Genomic DNA, 23,979 nt, shown 5'->3' on the forward strand with positions numbered 1-23,979 from the left:
ACTGCGCCGCGGCCGTCAGCTTTCACGTCACAACCGTCTCTGTCACACAAGTGCCAAATGTAACCGTGCATGCTTTCTCAGGACAATTTGTGGTGAGGAAACTACTGTAATAACAAGTTCCACTAAAGATTAAAATCTGTAACCTGTATGGAGCTGTTTTAGAGCGCATCACTGTGTACATTAGCAAAGTGGTGTTGGAGCAGTATTTAGACTAGCTAATGTTAGCTGCTTGCTACTCAAAGTTGTGGAGGAATGGACGTTACGTTAGTCAGTCTTGTAACGTTACCGCTAAATAAAGAAGCTATCTGACTGTTACGTTATCTTATCAAGTAAATGCAATATAGCTTTGTATGAATGATAAGTTAGACACTGCCCTGTCAGTTTATGAGCTCACTGAAGCTATTGTGTTGTAGCTACAGTAGCCTACCGGAAAGCAATTGTTCAGATAGGTCATGGGCCCTATGCTGATACCCAACACAAGGGTTTGCTTGCAGCATTTTATCCCAGTTCTTTCAAGAAACATTTTGAATGGCTTGCACAAGTACGTGCCGGCGTGTTTTAAACTGGGAGGCTTGAGTACATTTTCTACAAAGGACCTGAACAAACATGGAGTCATCAAAAGGAAAGATTTCAAATCAAAAGACTTTGTCATCAAGGAAAAACCTGCTTTTCCCAAGTCGGTTTTCGCAGCTGGAACTGCTAGGCGGACTGCTGTGCTTATGAAATTGAAAGCTGGTATATCAGACTTAGAAGAACCATCAGACAACAGTAGGAAAATAAATTACTTGGAGGTACCAGACCGACCTCTCACAGCTTCAGAGTGGAAGAGATTAAAAGAAGATAACGAGCGACCCGATCGTTTTGAGATTCGAATGATGGGGGGAATATTTAAGTCTAGTGCAGATATAAACATTGCTAAATCCCTCCTGGCATACGTTGCTGTTGATTCTGGTACGGTGGCATATGAATTGCTGTTGCGGTACCTCACTTTGTGTGTCTATGGTGGACACTGGGCTGAAATGTACGACGTGTACGACATCATGAAGAGTCGGTTTCGGACGCTGGATACTGGTGCTTATAGTTTATTGATTAAAGGCTTTAGCAAGACAGAACGCTGGGAAGAGGCATTGGTTCTTCTTGAGAACATCAACAAGATCATCACGCCCTCTCCTCGAAATTACTCAGACGTCATTGCCGGTGCAGTACAACATGGCAATTTTGCCACTGCTTGGACACAGTATAATCAGCTCTTGGAGAAGGACATTATTCCTAACCAGGATACCTGGAAGTATCTGTTTGAAGCGGGTATAGCTGACCACGAAAACGATGATAAGCTGTTGTCAATATTAGAGCATATGAGAGACAACCAAATATATCCAGAGGTGACTTTGGCTAACATCATAAGAAAGTGGTTTGAATGGTAAATATGACTACATTTATCCCATAATTGTAACAGATTTTTCTGATATATTTGAATGCAATGTCATATTTATCACATTTATGTTCCTCTCAGTCGCCCTGACCAGAAGTGGACTGGCAGGATCTCTACTGTGAAACCAAGGTAAAAATATCATACACCCTAGGGGGACAAAAACACCCTAGAGGATTCAGAACTGCTCCACAGCTCAGGATATATTAAGTATCCAGGAAAAAAGAATAGATCATAGAGCAGACTTGGTCACTGAAATGTCCGTTAACACCATCACAGGAAAATGCTGGTCAGTCATGTTGAGATTAAGCACCACAAGCATTCTGTTGTGCTTCTTGACACTAAAGTCATGAAATTAACATCAATTGAAACACAGGATTGTATTTAAATGAATCGGCTGTCATCTAGAACGGGCAATAATTACTTTCACCGTATTAGAGAATACCATTTACGTTGTTGTATTCTACATTATGTTTGTCGATCTATAGCCTAATCACTTTAGTGGTGTTTGACCCTATTTAACCTCTGTCCTCTGTCTGGCAGTGGAGTGTGTCAGAGCTGTCGCTCTCTCCTGGAGTCCATACAACTGACTGAGGAAGACTATGCTGATCTGAGGGACAGTGTCATGAAGAACGTGATCGAGGGCAAAGACGTTTTCAAGAAGACCACCCCTGAGGTTTGCATCCTCTTCCTTATTTGTCCTCAAGCCAAAGAGAATGTGCTCCATGTGTCCATGCAAGTCAGTAACTTAAAACTAAAATGTATATTTTGTGTTGTGGTTGCAATGTTTCCCCTACAATGTATTCATCAGCGGCGCAGCGCCGCTGCTGGAATTCAAGCGCCACTGCAAAAAGAGTTGCCTAATTTAAAAAAAATAGACTCAAGTGAACTTCAGGAACAGCTGCCGTTCGTTCAGGTTTCATGTCAACAAATAATAGTAGGCTAACGTTGAAGGCGCAGTCAGGGATTCCACAGGAGATCACGCTTGTTTTTGTTTATGTTTAAGTTTATTAGCAGACGCATTTTTGTGCAAAAAAACGTAGCCTACATTATGTTAACCAAGGAACCAAATTAAACACGCCTACGATCAACAGCACCGCTGCTGGAAAAAATTCTAGGGGAAACACTGGGTTGGGTGCTATTTTATGATGTGTAAATATGAAGCTGCAGGTTCCTTAATCACCACTAGGTGGCAGTGTTGTCTTGAATTCCATCCTAACCTAACTTGAACTAACTAAATGGATTCCCTGAATGTGTCAAGTAGGCATAGTCAATTAAACCTTTACAAATACTTATTGTTTCATTCATACATACATACATGCACAAATGTATGTAATAGATCTTTCCTTGGAAATATGTTCATTATGTGCAATGCCAGGGTGTCCTCTAAATGCAATTTGGATTACTGATTGATGAAAGATACTAATCCATATTGCTAATTTTAAGTGCAATGAGTGAACATTTAAGACTACTAAGAAAATAAGCAAACATTGGATTAGTATTGTATTGTATTGTATTGTATTGTATTGTATTGAGAGATTTTGTCTCAGATATCCCTCTACAGTGTTTCCCATACATTGACTTATATCAGCATTGACCACCACACAATGATTTTCCAGGTTGTACTAAATTATGCTTAAAGCTGGTTAGCATCATAACCACGCTGCTCTAATTTGTTAAAAAAATATTGCATTGAAGTTAATTCTGCAAACCTACCACCACAAATAGAATTAAATTCTGTGGGAAACACTGCTCTAGTCGTCATACAGATATCCAGAGTTGAGCTACTGTAGAAATGAGAAAATTAAGTCTCATCACATCTGGTGTGTGTGTGTGTGTGTGTGTGTGTGTGTGTGTGTGTGTGTGTGTGTGTGTGTTTGTGTTTGAAACCATGGATGGGTAGACATCCTGGCTTTTCTCTCCCATAGAGAAGCAAATATTCTATACCCACAGGCAGTGGTAGAGTCTCTAAGCAGGGGGATTCATGTGTAGTCCTGCTGCACCATTTTGCCTTCGTCTCAGTTCGGATGCCCTCCTGAATTAGACAAGCTATTTTTCATATATGATGCTTGTACAGGAGCTGGGTCTGCACCTTCTGCTCCGGCTGGTGCTCTTGATGAAAATAGCCTCGAGTTGGTCTGTAGACAGAGGCCCGGTCTGGTTCCACTTTTAGACCATGTTTAGGGGCTTTCCAGCACATGGACCTCCATGTGTTTGTGGAGGCCCTGTTTAATGAAGAACTATGAGTGTCAAGCCCAAACTACCCAAAGCCCGAAGGGGTGCATGCTGGGTGTTGGAGTTTTTGTGTTAAGCCTTAGGGTATTTGAGGAACCATCTGCACCATTTGTATGTGTACTCTTATCTTGTTCTGTGTGGTTGATTCAACTGACTCCACTGAGAAAGAGGATTTTGTTTTATTCAGAGGTGGAAAAGTCCTTGCATCCTCAACTGGATTTTTTTGTCTTTCTCAGTTCAAACACATGGTCAGGTTGTAGGTGCTTTCATTGATCTCAATATTGCCTTTATATATCTTAAGGATCTCTCACATGTTTGAAACACATGACCTCCTAGTGCCAAGTCGAGTTAATGTTTAATATGCGACATGCTAAACATCTGTGACTTCTACTATTTTGCAGAAAGACTGATTTGTTGGGTTATGGTGTGTATTAGAATATGCCTTTGTAAGGTGTTTGTGTCTTGGGCTTGCAGATCTGAGCACTTTTTGTGTTAGTATTCATATAGGCCCACACAAAAGGGTTTCACATTTCAGCCCTCAAAGCCTCTTTCACATGAGTGACCTTGGAAAGTCCCCACTGTGTGTGTGTGTGTGTGTGTGTGTGTGTGTGTGTGTGTGTGTGTGTGTGTGTGTGTGTGTGTTTTTTTATAAGAGTGTGTGTATTTGTGTGTGCACTCAGTATGGGTGTGAATGTGTAACTGTGTGTTTGCACATGTGTGTGCCTCTCTCTCTTTCTCAGAGAGTGAGTGTGGACTCTACCTCAACGCCTCCTCAACACCTTTCCTACCCACCACTGCACAATTAGCGCGTGAGAAATGTAATGGGCCTGAGTCCTGTTGCTGTGAGCCCGCAGTTGTTGGGTCTGGGGATTCACTTGTGCTTGTTTGTCATGCTCTCCGTGGGTGTCTAGGTCGGTGGTGCAAGACTGCATTCAAACGGCAAACTGTGCAGGCTGACAAAGTCTGGTGTTGAGTCTGCAAAACTCTAGTATATTCATGTGCCTCAGTGTGTTTGTGAGGTTTTTGCTTGATTAATATAAGCAATTAATTACATTAGATGAGATTAGATTAGATTCAACTTTATTGTCATTGTGCAGAGTGCAAGTACATACATGGGAGTACAGTGCATGGCTATGTAGTATAAACAATTTATGAAAAACATGTACAGATATGTATTAGCAGTAACATTATAAGAGCAGTAGTAAAGAACAATATATCTATATAATATATATTTATGATTTATGCAGTGTATTAACAGTAATATATTATAGAAAAACAGAATAAATATGAATATGGACAAACATGTACAGTATGTACAGCTATGTGCAGTGCTATCAATACCATTACAGTGCAGAAACAGTGAGTAGTAAGAATAAGTCCAGGATGAATAGTATGAAGAGCAGTAGAATATGGCTATGTATAAGTAGAATTACAGAATGTGCATTTATAAATAAATAGAACACTATGGGTGGGATAGGGTAGTGCAATTGCAGATATGGCATTAGATACTTACTTTATTTATTTATTTATTTAGCTAAATACATGTATTTAGATACTGTACATTTAGGCTAAATGCATGAGTGTTTATCCAGCAATTATGGGATCATGTGTTTATGTGTGTGTGTGTCAGTGTGTTTTGCTTGGTATTTCAGTAAATGCAGATATAGTGTTAGATACTGTAAAAGAAGGTTAAATGCATTAGTGTTTATCCAGACATTATGGGATCATTTCTCTCTCCCCTGGAGGAGAAGACTGTCTTTGTGTAAAGTAATCTCCAGGTGCCTGTGATTTCTTACTGCTATCTCTGCCCCCTCTTACAGTACACCTTGCATAATACCTCCAAGTTCCTTGGAGACGACTGCAAATAGAGGTTGAGGGGTACACTAAATCCTAGCATCAGGTTTTGTTTGAAAGTCTGAGCCAGAATATCCTGTTAAGAGTGCGAAGTTTAGGTCAACAAGGGTTCAGTGAAAGGACCCTATTGAGAAATGGTCCCATAATTAAGCTGGATGTTTTTGTTGTTTTGTTCACAGGGTGTGGTGCAGTTTCGTTTAGATGCTGCAAGGTGTTGTATAGTCTCACAAGGACTAATAGGGGCTGTGCACAAGAGGTGTCTTGTTTTGAAGCTGTGTGTGTTTGTGATGGGGCGTGGGTAGTAATGCTTTAACCCGTCTGGATATAATACAGCACTTGTGAAAGCACATTTACGCTATCTTTACTGTATGGAAAGTGAGGGGGCAATGCAAGTCAATATGAGGGGCCGGGGGGGGACAGTGCTGCATGATGTGTCTGAAACACCCCACCCACACACACACACACACACACACACACACACACACACAAGCTGTAAAAATACATCATATGTATACCCCACCAGAGTGGCACAGCTGTCACCTGACCTCCTGACTGCTGGGGAATCCCCGCCGCCTTTGTTCTCATTCCGCCTCATCTCGCTATGGCAACAAGCTCTGCAGATAGATGACAGCGCTGACGGCCAGTCAGTTGTTGTGTTCTACACCGGCTAGGCTAACTACCTGGTGCCCTGCAGTGCAGCTCAGCTGACGTTGAGGTCAGCATGCCTTTTTAAAATGTTGACTTCATTGTGTGTGTGTGTGCGTGTGTGCGTGTGTGTGTGTGTGTGTGTGTGTGCTGCATGAGAATACATATTCGGCAGCCGGGCTCAGTTGCAGCCAGCGGCCAAAAATATGCAGCTTTTCTTATCCGCAGCCTTAAATACTGTTTCCAACGGCAGCCTTAACCCTTGATACCCCCCACCCCCACCGCTTTCAAGTGGAGAGGAATTTCCCCAAATGTCCAGCACCCCTCCCCCAGCTTGTGTTCGCCTTCTTTTCTAACTGTCTTCCTCCTTTGTTATCTCTCTTTCTTTTTCTCTCCCTCTTCCTCCTTCGCTCTTTGTTCTTGTCAAAGGTTGCTTATTATCTGCTTGGTTGTTCTGCATATTATGCATGCTTTCAAAGATGACTATGCAAGTTAATGTTACAGACACATTCTGCTCCAATGTTCGACCGCATGCATAGACGCACACACACACACACACACACACACACACACACACACACACACACACACACACACATGCACAAGTACTGAAGTACTGTTATTACTCCATACAATAAATGGTTTTGTGGAAACTTCTATTACATTTGTAAAATGAAAAACTCAGTGTTGTTCAGGGATATCTTGTTGACTGTGTGCGTTTGTAGGAGCATGGGTGATGTTGTAACTTTAGAGTTTCTTTCTTCTCGCTGCTGTGTTCTTAGAAAAATTCTAGGTCTGCAAACTCTGTGTCAGCACTAAAGCAACAAAACCAAACTGCTCTGAACCCATGCAATGCTCAGACGAGATCAACAACAAACACTTCAGCAGCGATACTACAGCGAACTTCTTCAAAACTGCACGGGTGGGGGTTCTGTCAGCCCCACGACGGGGTGTTGTGTGTCGTGCCAGGTGAAGGAGCAAGCTGGCGCGACTCCAGGGGGAAATTCCCCAGACGCAATTGTGGCCAAGTCCGCCAGGCACGTTTGTGGAGAAATTCCAGGATCCAATTCAAATGAAAACAAAGAGGAGAGCTAAGAAGGAAGTTCAGACTGTTCTGTGGCAACATACTGGAAGACCCCATCTTGTTATTTGTGTGTGTGTGTGCATGTATGTGTTTTTCTCCCACAGAACTTCCCTCATTGTTTACCCGCATTAGAAGTCTCTAGTCATCATACGTAGATAAAGTTAAATGCGCCAAAATAATTACTTGCACCACACAGATGTTCAGTGTGCAAAAACGGAATACCAGATCTTGCACAACTCTTACCCTGGTATGCAGTTGCTTAATTCTGTTTGGGTGCAGATAACAGATGCATTAGTAAATGCACGGAATGTGTTATTCTGTTTTGTGAAAGAAGTAGCTACTTAGATTAGTTCATCTTTTATTTGCCATTTGCTCAGGTACAAGTACATGTGCACTGGAATTCTTGTGCGGGTCTCATAGTCACAAAGATAGAAAGAACTATGTCATAAAAACAAAAACACAATATAAAACAATATACGAGCACAGAAACATAACTGGGTCAACTCCTGTGATTATTATGCAGTGGTCTCGTGTGGCTTGACCTGTATAACAGTGCTTCAGTGAGCTCAGGAGACCATTTTGAAATTTTGCTGAACTGTAAGGAAGGATTGTATAGAGCAAGTGTATTTCCTTGTATAGAGGAAGTGTTCTTGGGTGCTCTTCACAAGTTGATTACAAGTCTTAGAGCGTCATGTAAGCATCTTGCCCTTGCTATTAATCTCCAGAATTTCAATGTCGTCCCTAGACATCTCTGCAGGTCTTGAAATAAAGGTCCGACCTCATCGTCTATGACCAGTGATTTAGTCAAAGACCCTAATAGATTATCTCTGTGTTTCACACAGGAGCTGGAGAGTTTCAAGCACTTCGTCAGTAAGCGGCCACCGTTTGATGTGGTGATCGACGGACTCAACGTGGCCCACAGCCTGGGTAGAGTGAGCCAGTCTCAGACGGTACGCCATGACTCCTTCCTCAATGGTTTTCGCTTTCCAGCTGTTTAGTCTGTTTGGACTAGGCCTTGAGTAAGGCTGAGGAAACAGGGTTACTCATTGGCTTGACAGATGGAACTTAAATATTAACTTGGGAGTGTGCAGACACATGACTAATTGTTTAGCCAAAATAAGCCGTGGAAAAATAGATACTTACTTAGTATCAGAGATTTTTTGGAAAAGATCAAACTATGTCTGAGCTGGAATTTAACCATGATCTTGGTTCTTGATAATGATCTTTAGAGAATTGATATGGAAGCTGATTAAATTAGGTTTTTACTTCTTGAAGCTGTTCTCAGGTAAGTCTGAGATTGTTATTTGAGGTGGCCACCAAGAGGCAATGTAGAGCACGACTGAAGGCCTTTGCAGTCTGTGGTTAAGAGACGCAGCGCTGAAATTAACCCCCTAGACACTCACATTTTCCACTCTGCTGAAGACCCCTCACAAGACCACTGTGACAGCCCACCCGCTTTCAAGACCAAGACCTTTCACATTTCAATGGGTGGGGAACACCTGATATTCAAATAGTTTCGCATCAGGGGGCTACAATAAAATGTCCGCTGTGAGAAAGCACAAGCCCACTTTTTTAACACCCCAGATGCATAGTGAGTGGCTGAGTGTGAAGAATCATACCTGTGACATGATCACACGTGCCCGCCAGCTGCGGTGTTACACTTGCCCTCACAAGGAGAGGAGCCGCAGAGGTGAGAGAGAGAGAGAGAGAGAGAGAGAGAAATGGAAACAGACAAATCCTATAGAGCCCTTTTCAGAGCCATGCTTTCCTTTGAACTACAGCTGTTTTGCATCAGCTTTTTTCTCCAGTTAAATCCTTCCCAAAGAGGACTTTGGCCATAAAGGAGCAGGTATTTTTAGTTCTCTTCCCCCTCTCTTTTACCCACATTGGCAGCCTGCAGCGCAGTTCTTGGCAGGAGCCTTTTATCAATGGTACATGGAAATCAGGCAGCACTTCAACAGCACTACGGAGGTCAGAACAGGCCGTCCACAAATTCTAGATAAGCAATGTTTGCTTACATATCTGAGAAGTGCTATGAGATTAGATCCCAAACTATGTACCTGACGTTTGTGCATATGCTATAATTCAAAAACCACAATAATAGTGGTCATGTTTCCTCCATGGTGCCAAACTGAAGCACTACTCACACAAACAGTCACACTTGTGATGATAATTATCTTACCATAGTAAACTACCTTGGAGGCACCTAAGATCTTTCATAGTTACATTCAAGGACTGTTGAGTAGACAGACTGGTAGTTGTTATGATTTGGTCTGGTCTGTCTTTTGCCTCTGGTCGTTGATGATTATCTGACAAGTGCTTGTGGTTTTGGGCTTTGAGCACAGCCCTTCATCAGGATGTGTCTGTTTCAGTTAGTCTCACTTCCCCCCTCAGTGACACGTTGACCGAGGTCACACTGTTGTTTTTCCCCAGTCCTGTCCTGTGTGTCACCAATGGATGGGCAGTTTACAGACCAGACCAGATAGGAAAAGGGAACTATGCATCTGTTAAACATGTGCTACCAATATTGCTATCTCACAAGCTTAAACATAGTGAAGGACAGCCTTCATGCACACACACACACACACACACACCCTCTGCAGGGCTCTGCTACGCTTGCACATGGAGTCAGCCAGACCTCTCCATTTGTGATAGCGAGGGGGGATTTTCTGGTTTTGTATGATATGACTAACTTCAGTAACTTTGGTGGCAGTGAAATAACGGCCTCCGCGGCAGAGTTTATTTGCGGCCGTCTCTTTTTCCCCACGTTCTGTTGCGGGACACACTAATCTCCTCCCCGCCTGGCCCCTCTCTCAGATCCTCCCACGTGTCTGCACACCCAGCCAGGGTCTGAAAGTGTCCCCCATTCAGTCAACTTGTTCAAAAGCACAAGTTTGAAGAAAATCAATGGTTAATAGGCTATATTTCACTTGTTATTATATGGTATTATTTTTTACTTTAGTGTGTTTGAGATGAGTGGATTTGAGATGACTCTTGGGTGGATTGTGTGTGTTAATTTGTGTGTGTGTGTGTTGTGTGTGTGTGTGTGTTGTGTGTGTGTGTGTGTGTGTGTGTGTGTTGTGTGTGTGTGTGTGTGTGTGTGTGTGTGTGTGTGTGTGTTTTGAATTCTGAATTATCCTACATATCTTATCTTTGAATTAGACACACACAGATATAATTCAAACTAAATTCTCCGTACAACTCAGCCCGTGACTAGACACGGTCACTGGCGTCACATGAGCAGCAGCCCGCCTTTATTCATGCAGGAATGACGAGCAGGAAAGGCGAAAAAACTCCCGACTCATTGTTTGCAGAGAGGAGGTACGGGGGTGGGGGGTTGGGGTCTGACTGGTCGTGATTGTGGTGTGAGCTCCGGGTGTCAAGGCTCCTGGGAGGTCAGTCAGCGGCCTCGGTGAATTTTTGCTTCTCGGTGAATCTTGCCGCCTTCCACCTGGCTGATGTGGGCCACTCATTTCCATCTGTGTGATTCAGCAGAAAAGATGTGTACACCTGCCATGCCGCTCCAGCAGCACTTCCTTCTTGAGGAAACAGGATTTGTTCGGAAGCCACTCCTTACTGACTGTTGGTTCCCTAGAAAAAGGGCCGGTGTGAGGGTTGCCAACATTTAACAATCACAGAATAAAATTATACATAGTTAAAAAACATAGTTAAATGACACAACTTTCCTCTCTTTTCCACTTAAATCCGTTTTCTCTTCCAATTAATAACAGTCATAACCTCATGGGTGATGTAGGTTATTATATTGTAATCATCCTTGTTATCATCAGGGATTGTCACATGCGATAAAAAGTGTTCCTGCACTTTAACTTACGGGACATTTACAGGATACGGTACGGTGAAATTCTTGGAAGTTACACTTCACAAAAATACCGGTATTAAAATTAAAATGAACAGGAAGACTGTGTTCAGACAGCACACCTCATTTATTTACATTATCGTCACAGTGTTCTTGTGCAACAGGTTGTACCGAAAAAATTCCATTAGGACTTAGCCGTGTCATTGTAATTAGCAATTAAGGAAAATGGCCATGAGTTTATTTCTACCAGCTCGGAATTCTTGACATACTATTAAGATATGCCGTGATGGAAATGAAGTGGTTGCTAAATTTACCAGCCCACCCCAAACAAAGCATTTCCTCCAACTATAGCTCCGCCTATTTGTTGTGTCACAGAAAGAGACTACTCCGCATCTGGAGAGACGGGAAACTCCCTGCGATCTCTATGATGGGGTGGGCTAAAACAAAGATTATGAATAGTGTCCTTGCATCTGATTTGTTGTGTGGCTGCTGTGGCACCCCAACCCCCTACTGATTTGATGCTAAAGACTGCATACAAAGGGAAATTCCTCCCAGACACCAGAGACCACTGACAGACAAGACTTAGGGAGGTTCTCAGACACTCATTCATTAAAAAGTCCATCTTTCCTCTTGTTGTCTCTCACTGTCTCATGCAGAATAACTGTAAAACCTTTGGTAACATGGTAACATTACATTGTGTGTGGGTGGGGGGTAACTTCAAAGAGCTTTGTTTTTACTTAGTAGAAGTTACTTTTTCATATGAATAAACATCTATAAATTAAGTAATAGTGCTCATATGATTGTGTCCAGATATTTTTGAGTGTTGTATATTGTTTTTCCATGCTAAAGGTGTGGTTTCCTATGAATGATGTTACAAACTGTCATAAATTATGCAATGTATTCTCTGGGCATGTCTGTGATTATTATACTCATTCACTAGTTACCTACTACGGCAGTCTAAATAAGTAGCCTTCAGTTAAAACTGCTGATCTCTTGTAGCTGTAGCGTTTTGACTATGAGTTTTAAAATTTTTTTTCTTCCAGTGAAATGCCACAGCCAAAAGACAAAAATACTGTGTCACATGACCTTCCAAACACCACAATTTGTGAGCCACTGAAAGCAGTTTGTATGCCAATCAGATCTTTTCTAACCTCTGCATGAGAGCGGTTTTACTATGGCACGTGCGTCACAGTTTGTTTTTGTATGTCTCCCTACAGCTGTTGGCTGTGGTCTCGGAGTTAAATCAGCAAGGTCTCTCTATCCTGGTACTGGGCAGGAAGCATATGTTGTTTTCCACCCAGAGTTGGAATCGCCACCACATGAACCAAATTCAGCAAAAGGCGCACTGCTTCTTCACCGAGAATATGTGAGTGCAGTTGGTTGTGCCAGCTTCCTCTGTTGTTTGTTTTACGTCACATGAGCGTACAAAAGCCCACTGCTCGCATAACTTACCGGACGCTGGGGGACATTTACAATAGTTGAGGGTGGAGATAATTCACTAGAAAGGGTGTAGGTTTATTTATTTATTCATTTTTCTACACAAAAGAAAAAACTGATTCATTGTCCTTCCCTTTTTGTTAACAGATCTGAAGATGACCCATTCCTCCTCTATGCGGCACTGCACTCTGGTAACCACTGTAACTTTGTGAGCCGTGACCTCATGCGGGACCACAAGGCCTGTCTGTCCAGTGGGCGAACCAGGCAGCTCTTCTTCAAGTGGCAGCGTGGACACCAATTGGTCCTCTACAACTTTGTTCCTGGGAAGAAGGTCCGCTTTCGGGTGAGAGGTCATACCTTCATGTGTGAAAATCAAAGCAGTCATTAATCATCCACAATCCATAACGTTAATATAAACACAGACATAAAGGGGTGTACATTTCTGTTGTGTTGTTGTCTTGTTTAGCATTTAGTTCTTATAGAGGGAGAGCAGCTTCACAGAAGAGAACTTCTGACGGCAAATTTGAGGAAAAGTTGGTAAACCACCCTTCTCACCTAATTTGAGGGTGCTGATTCTGAATATTTTGTTTACCAAGCTCAATTCTGAGTTCTAAGCCGCATAATCAGCATTTTAACATAAAATAGCGATTTTCTTTGCTTATTTTTCCCTAAATTGGGTTGATTTCAAAAGTAATCACTAAAACCAAATAAAAGTGTTCTCTAAATACATGTTTGAGCTTTAAAGAAGCCATACTATAGTTTATTAACATATTTAATGGGAACATGATTACAGTTAACATGTAATAAACTCGGAAATTCTAATCAAAACACAACCATATTTTTATTGCTAACATAGTGAGTCACTCATGTGGTGTTTAATGCATTTCATCACAATAACAAGTTGCACAGATAACCTTCAAGAATATATCCTACAGTACATTTGAACTTAGATAGCGGGAATAAGCCTAATGCAGAACTGCATCTACCATCAGCAACAACCGACAAGTAAAAAACATTTTACTTCTAGTAACACTGGATTTGGTATGTGTGCTTGCCTCCATACTAGAGCTTGATAATGTGCTCTTCTAATATGCCATTGAGCAGCATCACTTGTTGGTGGTAGAGCCTCTGATCCTCGACATCTAGAAAACAGAGTGGCTCTGGCATAGTGTTGTCACGATACCAAAATTATGACTTCGATACAATACCTGCCATAAATATCTTGATACTCGATACTGAAACTATATCCAAATCCTAAAATATCTGGAAAAGAAAGGACACAGGTCTCCTCCAAGTGTATTGAGTCATTTGTGTTGAATTTGGTGCACTTTTGGTCAATTCTGGGTTTTAAACTTCTAAACTTCCTACACAATTATTTTTGTAGTCAGTAAAATAGTAGTTTGTGTGTGATTAAGTCCTTTATTGTTTGTTATAGCTCATTTATATTGTGTGGTGTTTTGGCAATACCGTATTTTCCGGACTATAAGTCGCTCCTGAGTAAGTCACATCAGTCAAAAAATGTGTCATGAACAGGAAATAAACATATATAAGTCGCACTGGACTATAAGTCGCATTTATTTAGAAAAGTATTTCACAAAATCCAAAAACAGAGACTATGTAACTGGATTATTGAGGCCAAAAAGATTAACGTTAATGAAGACGAAGGAGTGAAGGCAGCAAAGAGGAGAGCAAGGTAATTGCAAAGCAAAAAATTCACTGAAAGAAAATGCAATGTGGTACACCAAAATGTATTTAAAATGCGGAGAATACAATGCAATCAAGCATTTTGGGCAATGTGGAGTCACAAGCTGGCAGCAGATTAAATGCTCATGAGAGAGAAAAAGATGCAGTTTTAGACGTGACTGAAGCAAGCCAGGTGATAGGCCTATAGGCCCGATGGTAATTGTAAAGCAATTTACAAAAGATTCACTGAACAAAAATGCTTATATGATACATGAAAATTTAGCTTAAAATGTGGAGAATGCGATGCAATCAAGCATGTTGGACGATATTTTGGCACAAGCTGGCAACAGAAAAAATGATCAAACCAGGGACCTAGCCATGGGATTAAGGGTTTAGCATAATTATTACTAAGTATTGAGCATACTAATTTACTCTAGCCGCTGTACACATTTTATAGCGCTGTCTGACGTTAATCTAATAATGGAGCGGCCTGATTGCGGGACTATTGACTGGACGGACCAACTCTGACTTCAATTGAACCCCATACAGGGACACACACACGCGCGCGCAGGACCACTTTGGAGGTGCCTCTCTCTCTCTCTCTCAGCAGGATTTGTCACCGCTAAAGTCAAATTATAGCCTAGCCTAGGTGCTTCTCCACCAACCGCTATCGACAGGAAAGGAAAACAAATGTTTAGCAATCAGTAACCGTCAGGAATTTTGCAAACACAGATGCATGACAGCATATAATATAACGCGAGAGAACATGGATGTGTTCTCCAGTTGAGGAACGTTATAATCGATTGCGGACGTGAACAGACAGCTACAGACACGGAGAGCATAGTAGGCCTACTTTCACTTTCTGTGTATATTCACGTGAAAGATAATTAGTAGCAAAACAGCGATCAAATATTACATGGCAGTGAGTTTTGTTTTCAAATGTTTTCATGCATGTCTAGATAACGGGTGAGGAATGTTTAGGGGACAGACTATCGTAAATCCTATTATGTCAAAGCACAGCACCTTTATTTGGACCATGGCTTGTAAGCTATTCGAGTCAGCTATAGGCCTTTATTTCTTGCGTTTTACCGGCATACCTGTAGGCTATCAATGGCAATGGTTCATTACGTTTCATGTATGAAAGAGTGTCGGGATTTCCATCCGCTTATTGCGAGATAAGGCATCCGCTTTCATTCATTCATGGAACGTGTGCTGTGCTGCAAGGGAAACCTTATTCCATATAGCCAAAGAGGTCTAAGATAGACTAAATGTAATTATTTTATAAATTATGCATGATTTACTTTTTTTTTATATAAAATTCGTAGGCTGATACCTGGCAGCAACAATTGTGTTTAAATGTAGGTTATTGCTTCAGCCTCTAGCTCAGAAAGGGGCTGCGTGCGTGACTGGTAGCTTGAGAGCAACGTGTTGGAGACTTATGGTGTAGGATGATGACTTTTTCATTGGCAACAATATTAAACCAACCAACAATTTACATTATTAAGAAGAGCTCTTTTATGAGTTAAATTGAAGCAAAATTATACTGGCTTTTATTTGTCCGAATCTGAGGCCCGGCTATAAATAGAATCCCGGCCATAATTTGAGCATTTAAGTATGCAGTGTGTTTCAGGCATAGCGCAAGCACTAATCTCTGACTGAAAGTGCACAGGACTTGTGCATTTGAGAGGCTCTCTCAAGGCTGTAGAAGCTAATGTTTCATGTAGGGTTCATGTCTGTTCATATAAATTAACATTTAAAAACATGTTCAATTATATAATTTTTTTCATATATAAGTCGCACCTGACCATAAGTCGCAGGACCAGCCAAACTATGAAAAAAAGTGTGACTTATAGTCTGGAAAATATGGTAAATTACCTTTAAAGGCGCCATGTGTAATGTCCGCCAAAAATCAATTCATACTCCACATTCCATAAAAGATGGGGGCAGTATACCTCCAGAAAGTGAGTTGGTCTACCCTAGAGTAACAGCCAAGAAACGTGTATTGCAGTTTGGCTGGCGGTTATGTTGCCCGCATACCGCCTCCCATGGCCGAAACTGGTATTATGACACCTGTCGGGCTGTGGCTAGTAATTTAGCATGCTAATTCAGGTTGATATCTCTGCAGCACTATACCTTGTCATTTTTTTAATGACATTATCACCCTTATTTCTTATCATTCTTTTGATGTGCTCATTTTTTGGATATTCTTACCTCAATTCTTACACATGGCACCTTTTAAATAGCCAAAGTAAGCAAGATCAAGGTCAGTTCAAATTACTGCATGCAAATCACTTAATGCTATGCCGAGGAGCCTAATCTTTAGGCCATCTGATGTAGGCTATCCTAGGCCATCCTGTGTTTATGGGATTTCTTTGACAGTTGCAAAGGGAAAAAAGTGAAGATAGTCTTCTTTGCTCCCAGTGTAATTTAATAAGTACGTTTCAACCACTCAGGTCTTAATCAGATAGGCCTACACCATTATCTGTTGCAATATCTGTGTGCATTCCTACATTAGATCTATTTTTTTGATAGTTAACATAATTTGCTACCACATAACAAATACCAGATAACAATACAAAAGTTTCTTACAAACTTTCCTGCATACTTCTTAAATGTGCTGCAGTCAGATGGGTGTCCTAAAGACGTAACTAGATCTTGAGCATCTATTACCAGTGTTGAATGCACAGTTTTTGCAGTGATCACTACTGGACATTCCACATTGCTAGACAGCACTTGAGTGAGGATAGACTTATTTCCACTTCACAAATAACCATCACTATCTGTAATAGTTACAGTGCAGGGACATTAATCAGTTCATAGCTGAGGATTTGTCCTAGGTCCACTTCCCTTTCAGCATCATATGCAGTAATGATGAGCTGGAGAATGTTTCTTTTTGTTGCACTATAAAGGATATCTTGTCTAAATTTTTTGCAAATAATGCAGTCTCCATAGCACTCTTCAGCACTCCTCAAACATGCACTCTTCCATTTTTCTGCATGGCTGGAATTTGAATGATAGAAAAGAGCACCAGTGAGATATTTTAACTAGGCAAGCACAGTCGCCTAGTTAAGTTACTGTGTAAATCCTCTGTAAAGACTGACAACTGTTCATAATAGTTAGTGACAAAGTACTTTCTACAGAAAAATGAGCAGTCACCTACTATTCTATCAATTAATTATCAAGGAATCTATTTTGTTTCTAAACGTCATACTGAATTTTAGCTATTGTTTTAATTTATATTTTAATTTTAGCTTATTTTCATTTGCTACTTGAGGGTCATTGGGGTAATTCCTGTCCTGTCCTACAACATATCTGATACATAAAGAGTTTATTAATTAGTCCTATGATATCTGATGGCAAAACCAAAAAGTATGTGAATTACTAATTAGCAAGCTTAAAACTCAAAATTGAGCTTGGTAAACAAAATATTTGAATTCAGCACCCTCAGATTGTGTGAAATAGCCCCTTTACTGACTTTTCCTCAAATTTGCCAACAGGACTTTTTCTGAACGTTTGTTAGCTAACTGCTCTCCCTTTATTATATGAGAAGCTGAAACTGTCAGGCACAATCACATAACATATTTAACTAGATACAAAACACAATATTTGGTTTAGTATCGTTATTGATTATATTGAAACAAATATGGCAGTCATCTATGGACCTCATTACACATTTTTTTTTTAAATCAACTGATAATCTTATGCTTATTTATTTATTTTTACAGAAAATACAGAGTTATGACACCATCGCTCAGACCAGTGCAAACACCTGGCATATACCCTTTGACGAAGAAGGTACAGAGAGAAGTACATATGAAGTTCCCCAGAAGTGGTTGTGCCTTACCAGATTAAATTGACAAATGCTCTGTAGTTAATGTTTTGTGTTGCCTTCTTGTGTATTACTACAATAAAGTCTAGTTTGTTTTTCCACCTGCCATCTTTTCTTTGACTTTATACAAACATATCTATTACTATGCTGTAAAATAATTCTGATAAATTGTTGGATAGTGTTAATATCTGGTAGGAAAATGGTGTCACAGAGCAAAGAAGAAAGAAGTCTTAAAAGATGTTAAGACTCAAAGACTCAGCCAAAGGTGCGTTTCCCAAAACCATAAGTTGCTAACAGGAAACCAGAGAATGTCTAATATGGGCTCTGGGGAAACGCATCCCAGAGACAAATGCCTAGGCTCAGGTTGAATACATCAGATTACATTTTTTTTTTCCATTGGTGGCTTTTTATCTTCCGGACGCACTGCACTTTTGTGGTCGTTTGATATGTTCAGCTTTGGACAAACTAACTCAACTCACTTCAATTAATAATTTAAAACAAAAATAAACAAATGAGAGTCTTCAACATGTGACCCGGATTTGGAATCTACAGTTTGATACTACTTCCGGGAAACATTTACTTTCGGTTGTGCAGTGTTTACAAATTCCTGTATTTTCCCTTAAAGTTACGGTTTCCTTAGACTGCTCGACAACATGTCCCGTGGATCAAGTGCAGGGTTCGACCGTCACATTACCATATTCTCACCGGAGGGCCGGTTATATCAAGTCGGTCAGTATTGAATTTCACTTCTTTGTAGAACCTGGGCTTGCTAGTTAGCAAGCTAGCCAATGTTAAGTGCTCTGTCATTCTACCAGAACTGTCTTTCTCTGCGAAACTTTTCACTCCTTGAAGGCAGCATGCGTTGTTTTCAGAATATTATAGAATGTGTGCTTTTGTTATTTGTTTCTCAACTTACAAGTCATTATTACACTGTTGTCTGCTCTGGTTAACTACTTTGGCTACGTTTGTTAGCTACGTTACCTCACGTTAGCCAACATAGTCATTGGTGAGACAGTGAGTGCGGTGATTGTAACCACTGTCTATACATGTACAGAATATGCATTTAAAGCCATCAATCAAGGTGGCCTTACATCAGTTGCTGTTCGGGGTAAAGACTGTGCAGTTATCATCACGCAGAAAAAAGTCCCGGTAAGTTATCTATCTTCTCGAGGATGCTTAAACAAGGCCATACCAAACATTAACGTTACTACCTCATGCCGACTTTACTTTATTTAACTTGGAGGTGCACTCAATTCCTTAACGCTACTTGACTGTCATGAGGTCACTGTTTAGTGGGGGAAAGGGAAAATATGATTTATAGACCGCACGTTGTGTTGTGTTGTGTGTAAACACATCTCTCTCCCTCTCTCTCACTCACTCACTCAGGACAAGCTCCTCGATTCCTCTACTGTCACCCACTTGTTCAGAATCACAGAAAGCATCGGCTGCGTAATGTCCGGAATGACAGGTTAGCACAAGTGAATGGCCATTTAACATATATTCGGACCATAATAGGCAGCTTCTTCCCTGCTCAATCATATGTCTTCCCCAAGCCGACAGCAGATCCCAGGTGCAGAGGGCCCGTTATGAGGCAGCTAACTGGCAGTACAAGTATGGCTACGAGATCCCCGTGGACATGCTGTGCAAGAGGATTGCAGACATCTCTCAAGTGTACACGCAGAACGCTGAGATGAGGCCGCTTGGCTGCTGTAAGTAGCAGGCAGTTAAGGCCTTGTGATGAAGCATAAACTATCATGACTGGCATGGGCTGTGGCTTATCTACTCATCACTCTCTTTACAGGATGACTACTAGTATACACAAGACATCACAAGTGAATGATTTTGACTGCACTCCTGTTCATTGTTTTAAAGTCGTCCTTCCTAAATGATGTGTGAATGTGAGCTTGCTCACTCACTGTATTATCTCCAACTCCTATATGTATTCATTTCATATTCATTTTGAAGGCATCTGGTTTTACACTGTCAAAATTGTATTGCCTACAGAATAACAAAGCATTGTCAAGTTCAGTCAGCACATTGCTACAGTCATAGCTCCTATAGGCTGTTTGTCAAAAATGTGGTCATGTAGTGACACTGTGGCTGGTGTTGTCCAGGTATGATTGTCATCGGTATGGATGAGGAGCTGGGGCCTCAGCTGTACAAGTGTGACCCTGCGGGTTACTACTGCGGCTTTAAGGCCACGGCAGCCGGTGTCAAGCAGACAGAAGCCACCAGCTTCCTGGAGAAGAAAGTCAAAAAGAAACTGGATTGGACTTACGAGCAGACAGTTGAGGTGGGTGTGTGTGTGTGTGTGTGTGGGTGTTTTATATGTTTCTGTCAGAGGTCAAACTACAACCCAATGTGAGTTTGGGGAGTGTAGGCCAGATAAGACCTCAAAAAAGTTTGGAGGAGGATAAACTTACTGCTCCATTTTACCATCAGCCTCAAAAAAGGTTGATATTTCATACTCTTCTGCTGGGTTTTCATGCTGTTTGAAATCACTGGAAAGTACTCTGTTCTGACACATACAAAATCCACGAATGTGAAAGTCAGCAACATTTCACAGATGTCCTAGAAAGTGTCAAGTGTTACATAATGGAAATAATGTGTCAGGTTTTTGCGTAATAGTGGCTTTCAGCATACCTCTTCCTATGATTAGACTCAAACATTCACACCAAAACCCCAAGAGGCCCCAATCAGTAACTGAGCATTTACATTTTAAAAAATAATGCTGTTGTACACTATAGATTGTATTGTCACGGCATCATGTGCAATTCTATTGACACAGATATTGGTCAGAACCAGACTGACTACAAAGCACAGCATGAACATCAATGCGTCAATGTAAAATGAGGCTTTTTACTTGATGGTGCTCACACTATGGGTGATTTCTATTCTGATGTAGTTTTTGTAAGTGTTTTAAAAAGGGTAGTATTTTAATGCCATTATTTCAGGGATTTTTCATTTTTCATAGGGTAGTGAAGATGAAATGCAGCGGGTTTTATAAATGACCTCAGTCTGGATTTGAACCTAGGCCCTTGCTGCGCTACAGTTCCTCCCAGCTAGTCTATTAATGTTGAAATTATATTATTTTTCTGAATTATGAAATGATATCATGACATCGCTACAAATACAGTATGTTTTTAAAATCAGCCAACATCAATGTAGGCTATAGGCTACGTAGATAGATGATAGATAGGCTAGATAGATTGATAAATAGCCTAGCCTACTTTATTGACGCTTGGTGAAACAGCATGGAGTGGATATTTAGGTTCAGATGCTTGTTCTTTTCCTTTTTTGAATATGTAATGATCCCAAAACTTTACTTGAAAACTTTAGACATTCTCTGCCATTTATGGATATATTGACTCCGTCTCCGCCATCGCGCCAGCTAAATTCAGAATGTACGATTCACGCGCTAGTGGTGTGCTTCCTGAACAACGGTCCGTGTGGAACAATCAGATCTCGCGGCATTATAGTGCTGGCGTCATAGAAATTTACTTGAGGCTTGAGGCAGGGTTTTTGCCTCGAGTGATTTTTGTAATCGAGTTATTCGAGTAACTCGATGAATCGTTTCAGCCCTAATATTAAGGCCAGGTAGTTCCTTTATGTGCTGTGTATATGTGTCCATCCTGTATTATATGTACAAATAAATATACATTGAGGATAAATTGATGGCCTTGGTGCTCAGGAACACGTGGTTACTGTTTTGATAGACAGAAAGCATAATTTATAGTCTCGTCATTTGTAGAAATGGCTCATTGCGCATGTGCTACATGCACGTGCAAGGCCACTGTTCCCGGAATAGTGATTTTAACAAGTACCAGTAATTCATTAAGTTATAGTTTCTTTACTTTATGACTATAAGTTAAATGAATGGACCAGCAGCAGTAATTGATTCAGATCCGGAATAAGCATCTGGTTTTGGGTTAACCTGGGATTTGCTTGCCAGCTCATTGTGCATGATGTGTGCTCCTCTATTCTCTATTCTCTCTTCTCTCGGTGGCTCTCTCTGTATGACTGTTGACATCTTTGTCCTTCTGCAGACGGCAATAACGTGTCTGTCCACGGTGCTCTCAATCGACTTCAAGCCGTCAGAGATCGAAATCGGTGTCATCACAAAGGATCAGCCCAAATACAGGTGGGTTACCGTGGGAACTGTGTTATGGTGTAAAGGCACATGAAAGCTCTCTCTCTCTCTCTCTCTCTCTCTCTCTCTCTCTCTCTCTCTCTCTCTCTCTCTCTCAAAGAAAACAGGAAGTCTGGGTGCACAGTGCAATGCAAGAGCTTGGCTGACAGGAAAGGCTCAGGTGTAGGCTAATGAGTGCAAAGGAGAAATGATATCAGGTTTTAAGGGGACAAATTATGTTTCGCACTCGCTGCTGCAGCTGTTAGAGGTGCAGTGATGGTTCAGAATGCCTGCTGCCTGGTTCAATGCAGATTCAGTTTTCCTAGTTATCTCAAATAGTGAAGTCAGCAGCAATAAATTCTGTCAATATGTTTGTGGTTTCTACCCCATGTTGGTGTGTGTGTGTGTGTGTTTGTGTGTGTGTGTTTTTCCTGGTCAGGATTCTTACTGAGGCAGAGATCGACACCCATCTTGTATCCCTGTCTGAGAGGGATTGAAGAGGCCCTGACCACTGACGTATTTGCGAGTTTGTGCTGCGCTAAGCTCATACCTGAGCAGTGCAGCAGCCCCCCGTCCTTGTCCCAGCCCAGGAAGCACTACAACACACAGCTGGCTGCTTTTGCATGGATCAGTCAGGCAACCCCCTTTTTGCTGTTTATTTAGCTTTTTCAATTTCTGGTTCAATAAATACTTTTTTGAAGAAAAAAAAGTTGCCTTTTGTCAGAGCTGGAGTGATGTCGGAATTTATCAGCACTACTTTTTCAAGTGTGAGTGTGTGTGGAGGGGGGTGTCTGTGCATTATTACATTAAGTAATATAACATAACAGTACTAACACTACCACTATCTCATGCTGTAATGTATCTACAGTAGCAAAGCTGTTCTATAGTACATTCACATGCAAAAGGACACCACCAGTCAAAATTTCCGTTACTGTGAATATAAGCAGGTAAAAATGGACCTGCTTTCCAAAAGGCATATAAATTTAACCACATTTCTTAAATATCATATAATTCTTATAAAATAAAAGCAAGATCATTTTCTTGTCTTTTACCATTTCAAAAGAAGGGTGATTGCCTGAGGCATAGATTTGGGCACTCTGCATGGTCAATATTTAGTAACGGCCCCTTTGGCAAGTATCCAAGCTTGCAAATGCTTTTGTACTTTGTGAATTATTGTGTAGGGGATTTCGCCCCCATTTTGCCTTGCAAAAGGCATCCAGTCCTGTCTTGGGTCATCAAGTTATCTGAGAACTGAAATCTTGTGCCCATTTTTTTTGCATGGCACTCCTTTCCCCTTTCTTTCAACCTGAAAATTGTACAAAAAAAAAAAAAAAAAAAATAGCACACTAACTTTGTACCTTCGGGGGACCAGAGGAGATCTGTTAACTCTTTACAGTAACAGAGATTTTGACACGGGGTGCCCAAAGTTTTGCATGCCACTGCACGGTTACCTCCCTCATGGCCTGTACAGCAAGAGTAAAAGAGCTCTTCACATGTAAAACACAGACCGCACCACTCCTGGAGTGACTTCAACAACACGGCCTTCATTTGCATGGAGAGGCACTCTCACTCTCCCTCTTTCTCTCTATCTCTCACACTATCTAAAGAAGGTAGACTGGCCCTGTCCAAACCTAATGTCAAGGTACTCGAGGTATGTGTGTGGGGGTTTGGATTTTCCGAAGTGCCGAACCCCATCATTTCTCGGATGTCGCTGAATCACTGCACTCTTTATGCACCCCCAATGGGTCCCGAGTCCCTCGACCTATCCCTGGCTGCTCCAGGTCTCCTCTGAGGTGAGGTGCTGCTCTCAGGTTATGACTGCATCATTTGCATCACA

The 23,979-nt window shown here is 41.2% G+C and overlaps 2 protein-coding genes across 3 annotated transcripts; both read left to right on the top strand.

Annotated features, from left to right (window-relative positions):
- The first annotated feature begins 36 nt into the window (after positions 1-36).
- On the top strand, positions 37-18,119 carry LOC125312337 (protein only RNase P catalytic subunit). 2 transcript variants are annotated; one of them, XM_048270813.1, is made up of 7 exons: positions 38-1,420; positions 1,514-1,561; positions 1,973-2,105; positions 8,090-8,197; positions 12,282-12,430; positions 12,649-12,844; positions 17,910-18,119. In XM_048270813.1, the coding sequence occupies exons 1-7, from the start codon at positions 453-455 to the stop codon at positions 18,039-18,041; spliced, it is 1,734 nt and encodes a 577-aa protein (XP_048126770.1). In that variant the 5' UTR covers positions 38-452; the 3' UTR covers positions 18,042-18,119. The 2 variants fall into 2 exon arrangements, with proteins under 2 accessions (XP_048126771.1, XP_048126770.1); XM_048270814.1 differs by lacking the exon at positions 8,090-8,197 and having other exon boundaries at positions 37-1,420.
- Positions 18,120-18,554: 435 nt separating this feature from the next.
- On the top strand, positions 18,555-22,842 carry psma6a (proteasome 20S subunit alpha 6a). The gene is made up of 7 exons (XM_048270817.1): positions 18,555-18,742; positions 19,068-19,162; positions 19,400-19,481; positions 19,567-19,722; positions 20,128-20,306; positions 22,060-22,154; positions 22,582-22,842. The coding sequence occupies exons 1-7, from the start codon at positions 18,667-18,669 to the stop codon at positions 22,637-22,639; spliced, it is 741 nt and encodes a 246-aa protein (XP_048126774.1). The 5' UTR covers positions 18,555-18,666; the 3' UTR covers positions 22,640-22,842.
- The last annotated feature ends 1,137 nt before the right edge of the window (positions 22,843-23,979 follow it).

Source organism: Alosa alosa, chromosome 19 (genome assembly GCF_017589495.1).
Source record: "Alosa alosa isolate M-15738 ecotype Scorff River chromosome 19, AALO_Geno_1.1, whole genome shotgun sequence".
Taxonomy (NCBI): domain Eukaryota; kingdom Metazoa; phylum Chordata; class Actinopteri; order Clupeiformes; family Clupeidae; genus Alosa; species Alosa alosa.

Bases quoted from the DNA above. Each gene is read 5' to 3' on its own strand.
- LOC125312337 (XM_048270813.1), top strand. From the start codon at position 453: ATGGGCCCTATGCTGATACCCAACACAAGGGTTTGCTTGCAGCATTTT. The intron at 1,421-1,513 runs GTAAATATGACT...TGTTCCTCTCAG, and splicing joins ATAAGAAAGTGGTTTGAATG to TCGCCCTGACCAGAAGTGGA. The intron at 8,198-12,281 runs GTACGCCATGAC...GTCTCCCTACAG, and splicing joins GAGTGAGCCAGTCTCAGACG to CTGTTGGCTGTGGTCTCGGA.
- psma6a (XM_048270817.1), top strand. From the start codon at position 18,667: ATGTCCCGTGGATCAAGTGCAGGGTTCGACCGTCACATTACCATATTC. The intron at 18,743-19,067 runs GTCAGTATTGAA...ATACATGTACAG, and splicing joins GGGCCGGTTATATCAAGTCG to AATATGCATTTAAAGCCATC. The intron at 20,307-22,059 runs GTGGGTGTGTGT...GTCCTTCTGCAG, and splicing joins CTTACGAGCAGACAGTTGAG to ACGGCAATAACGTGTCTGTC.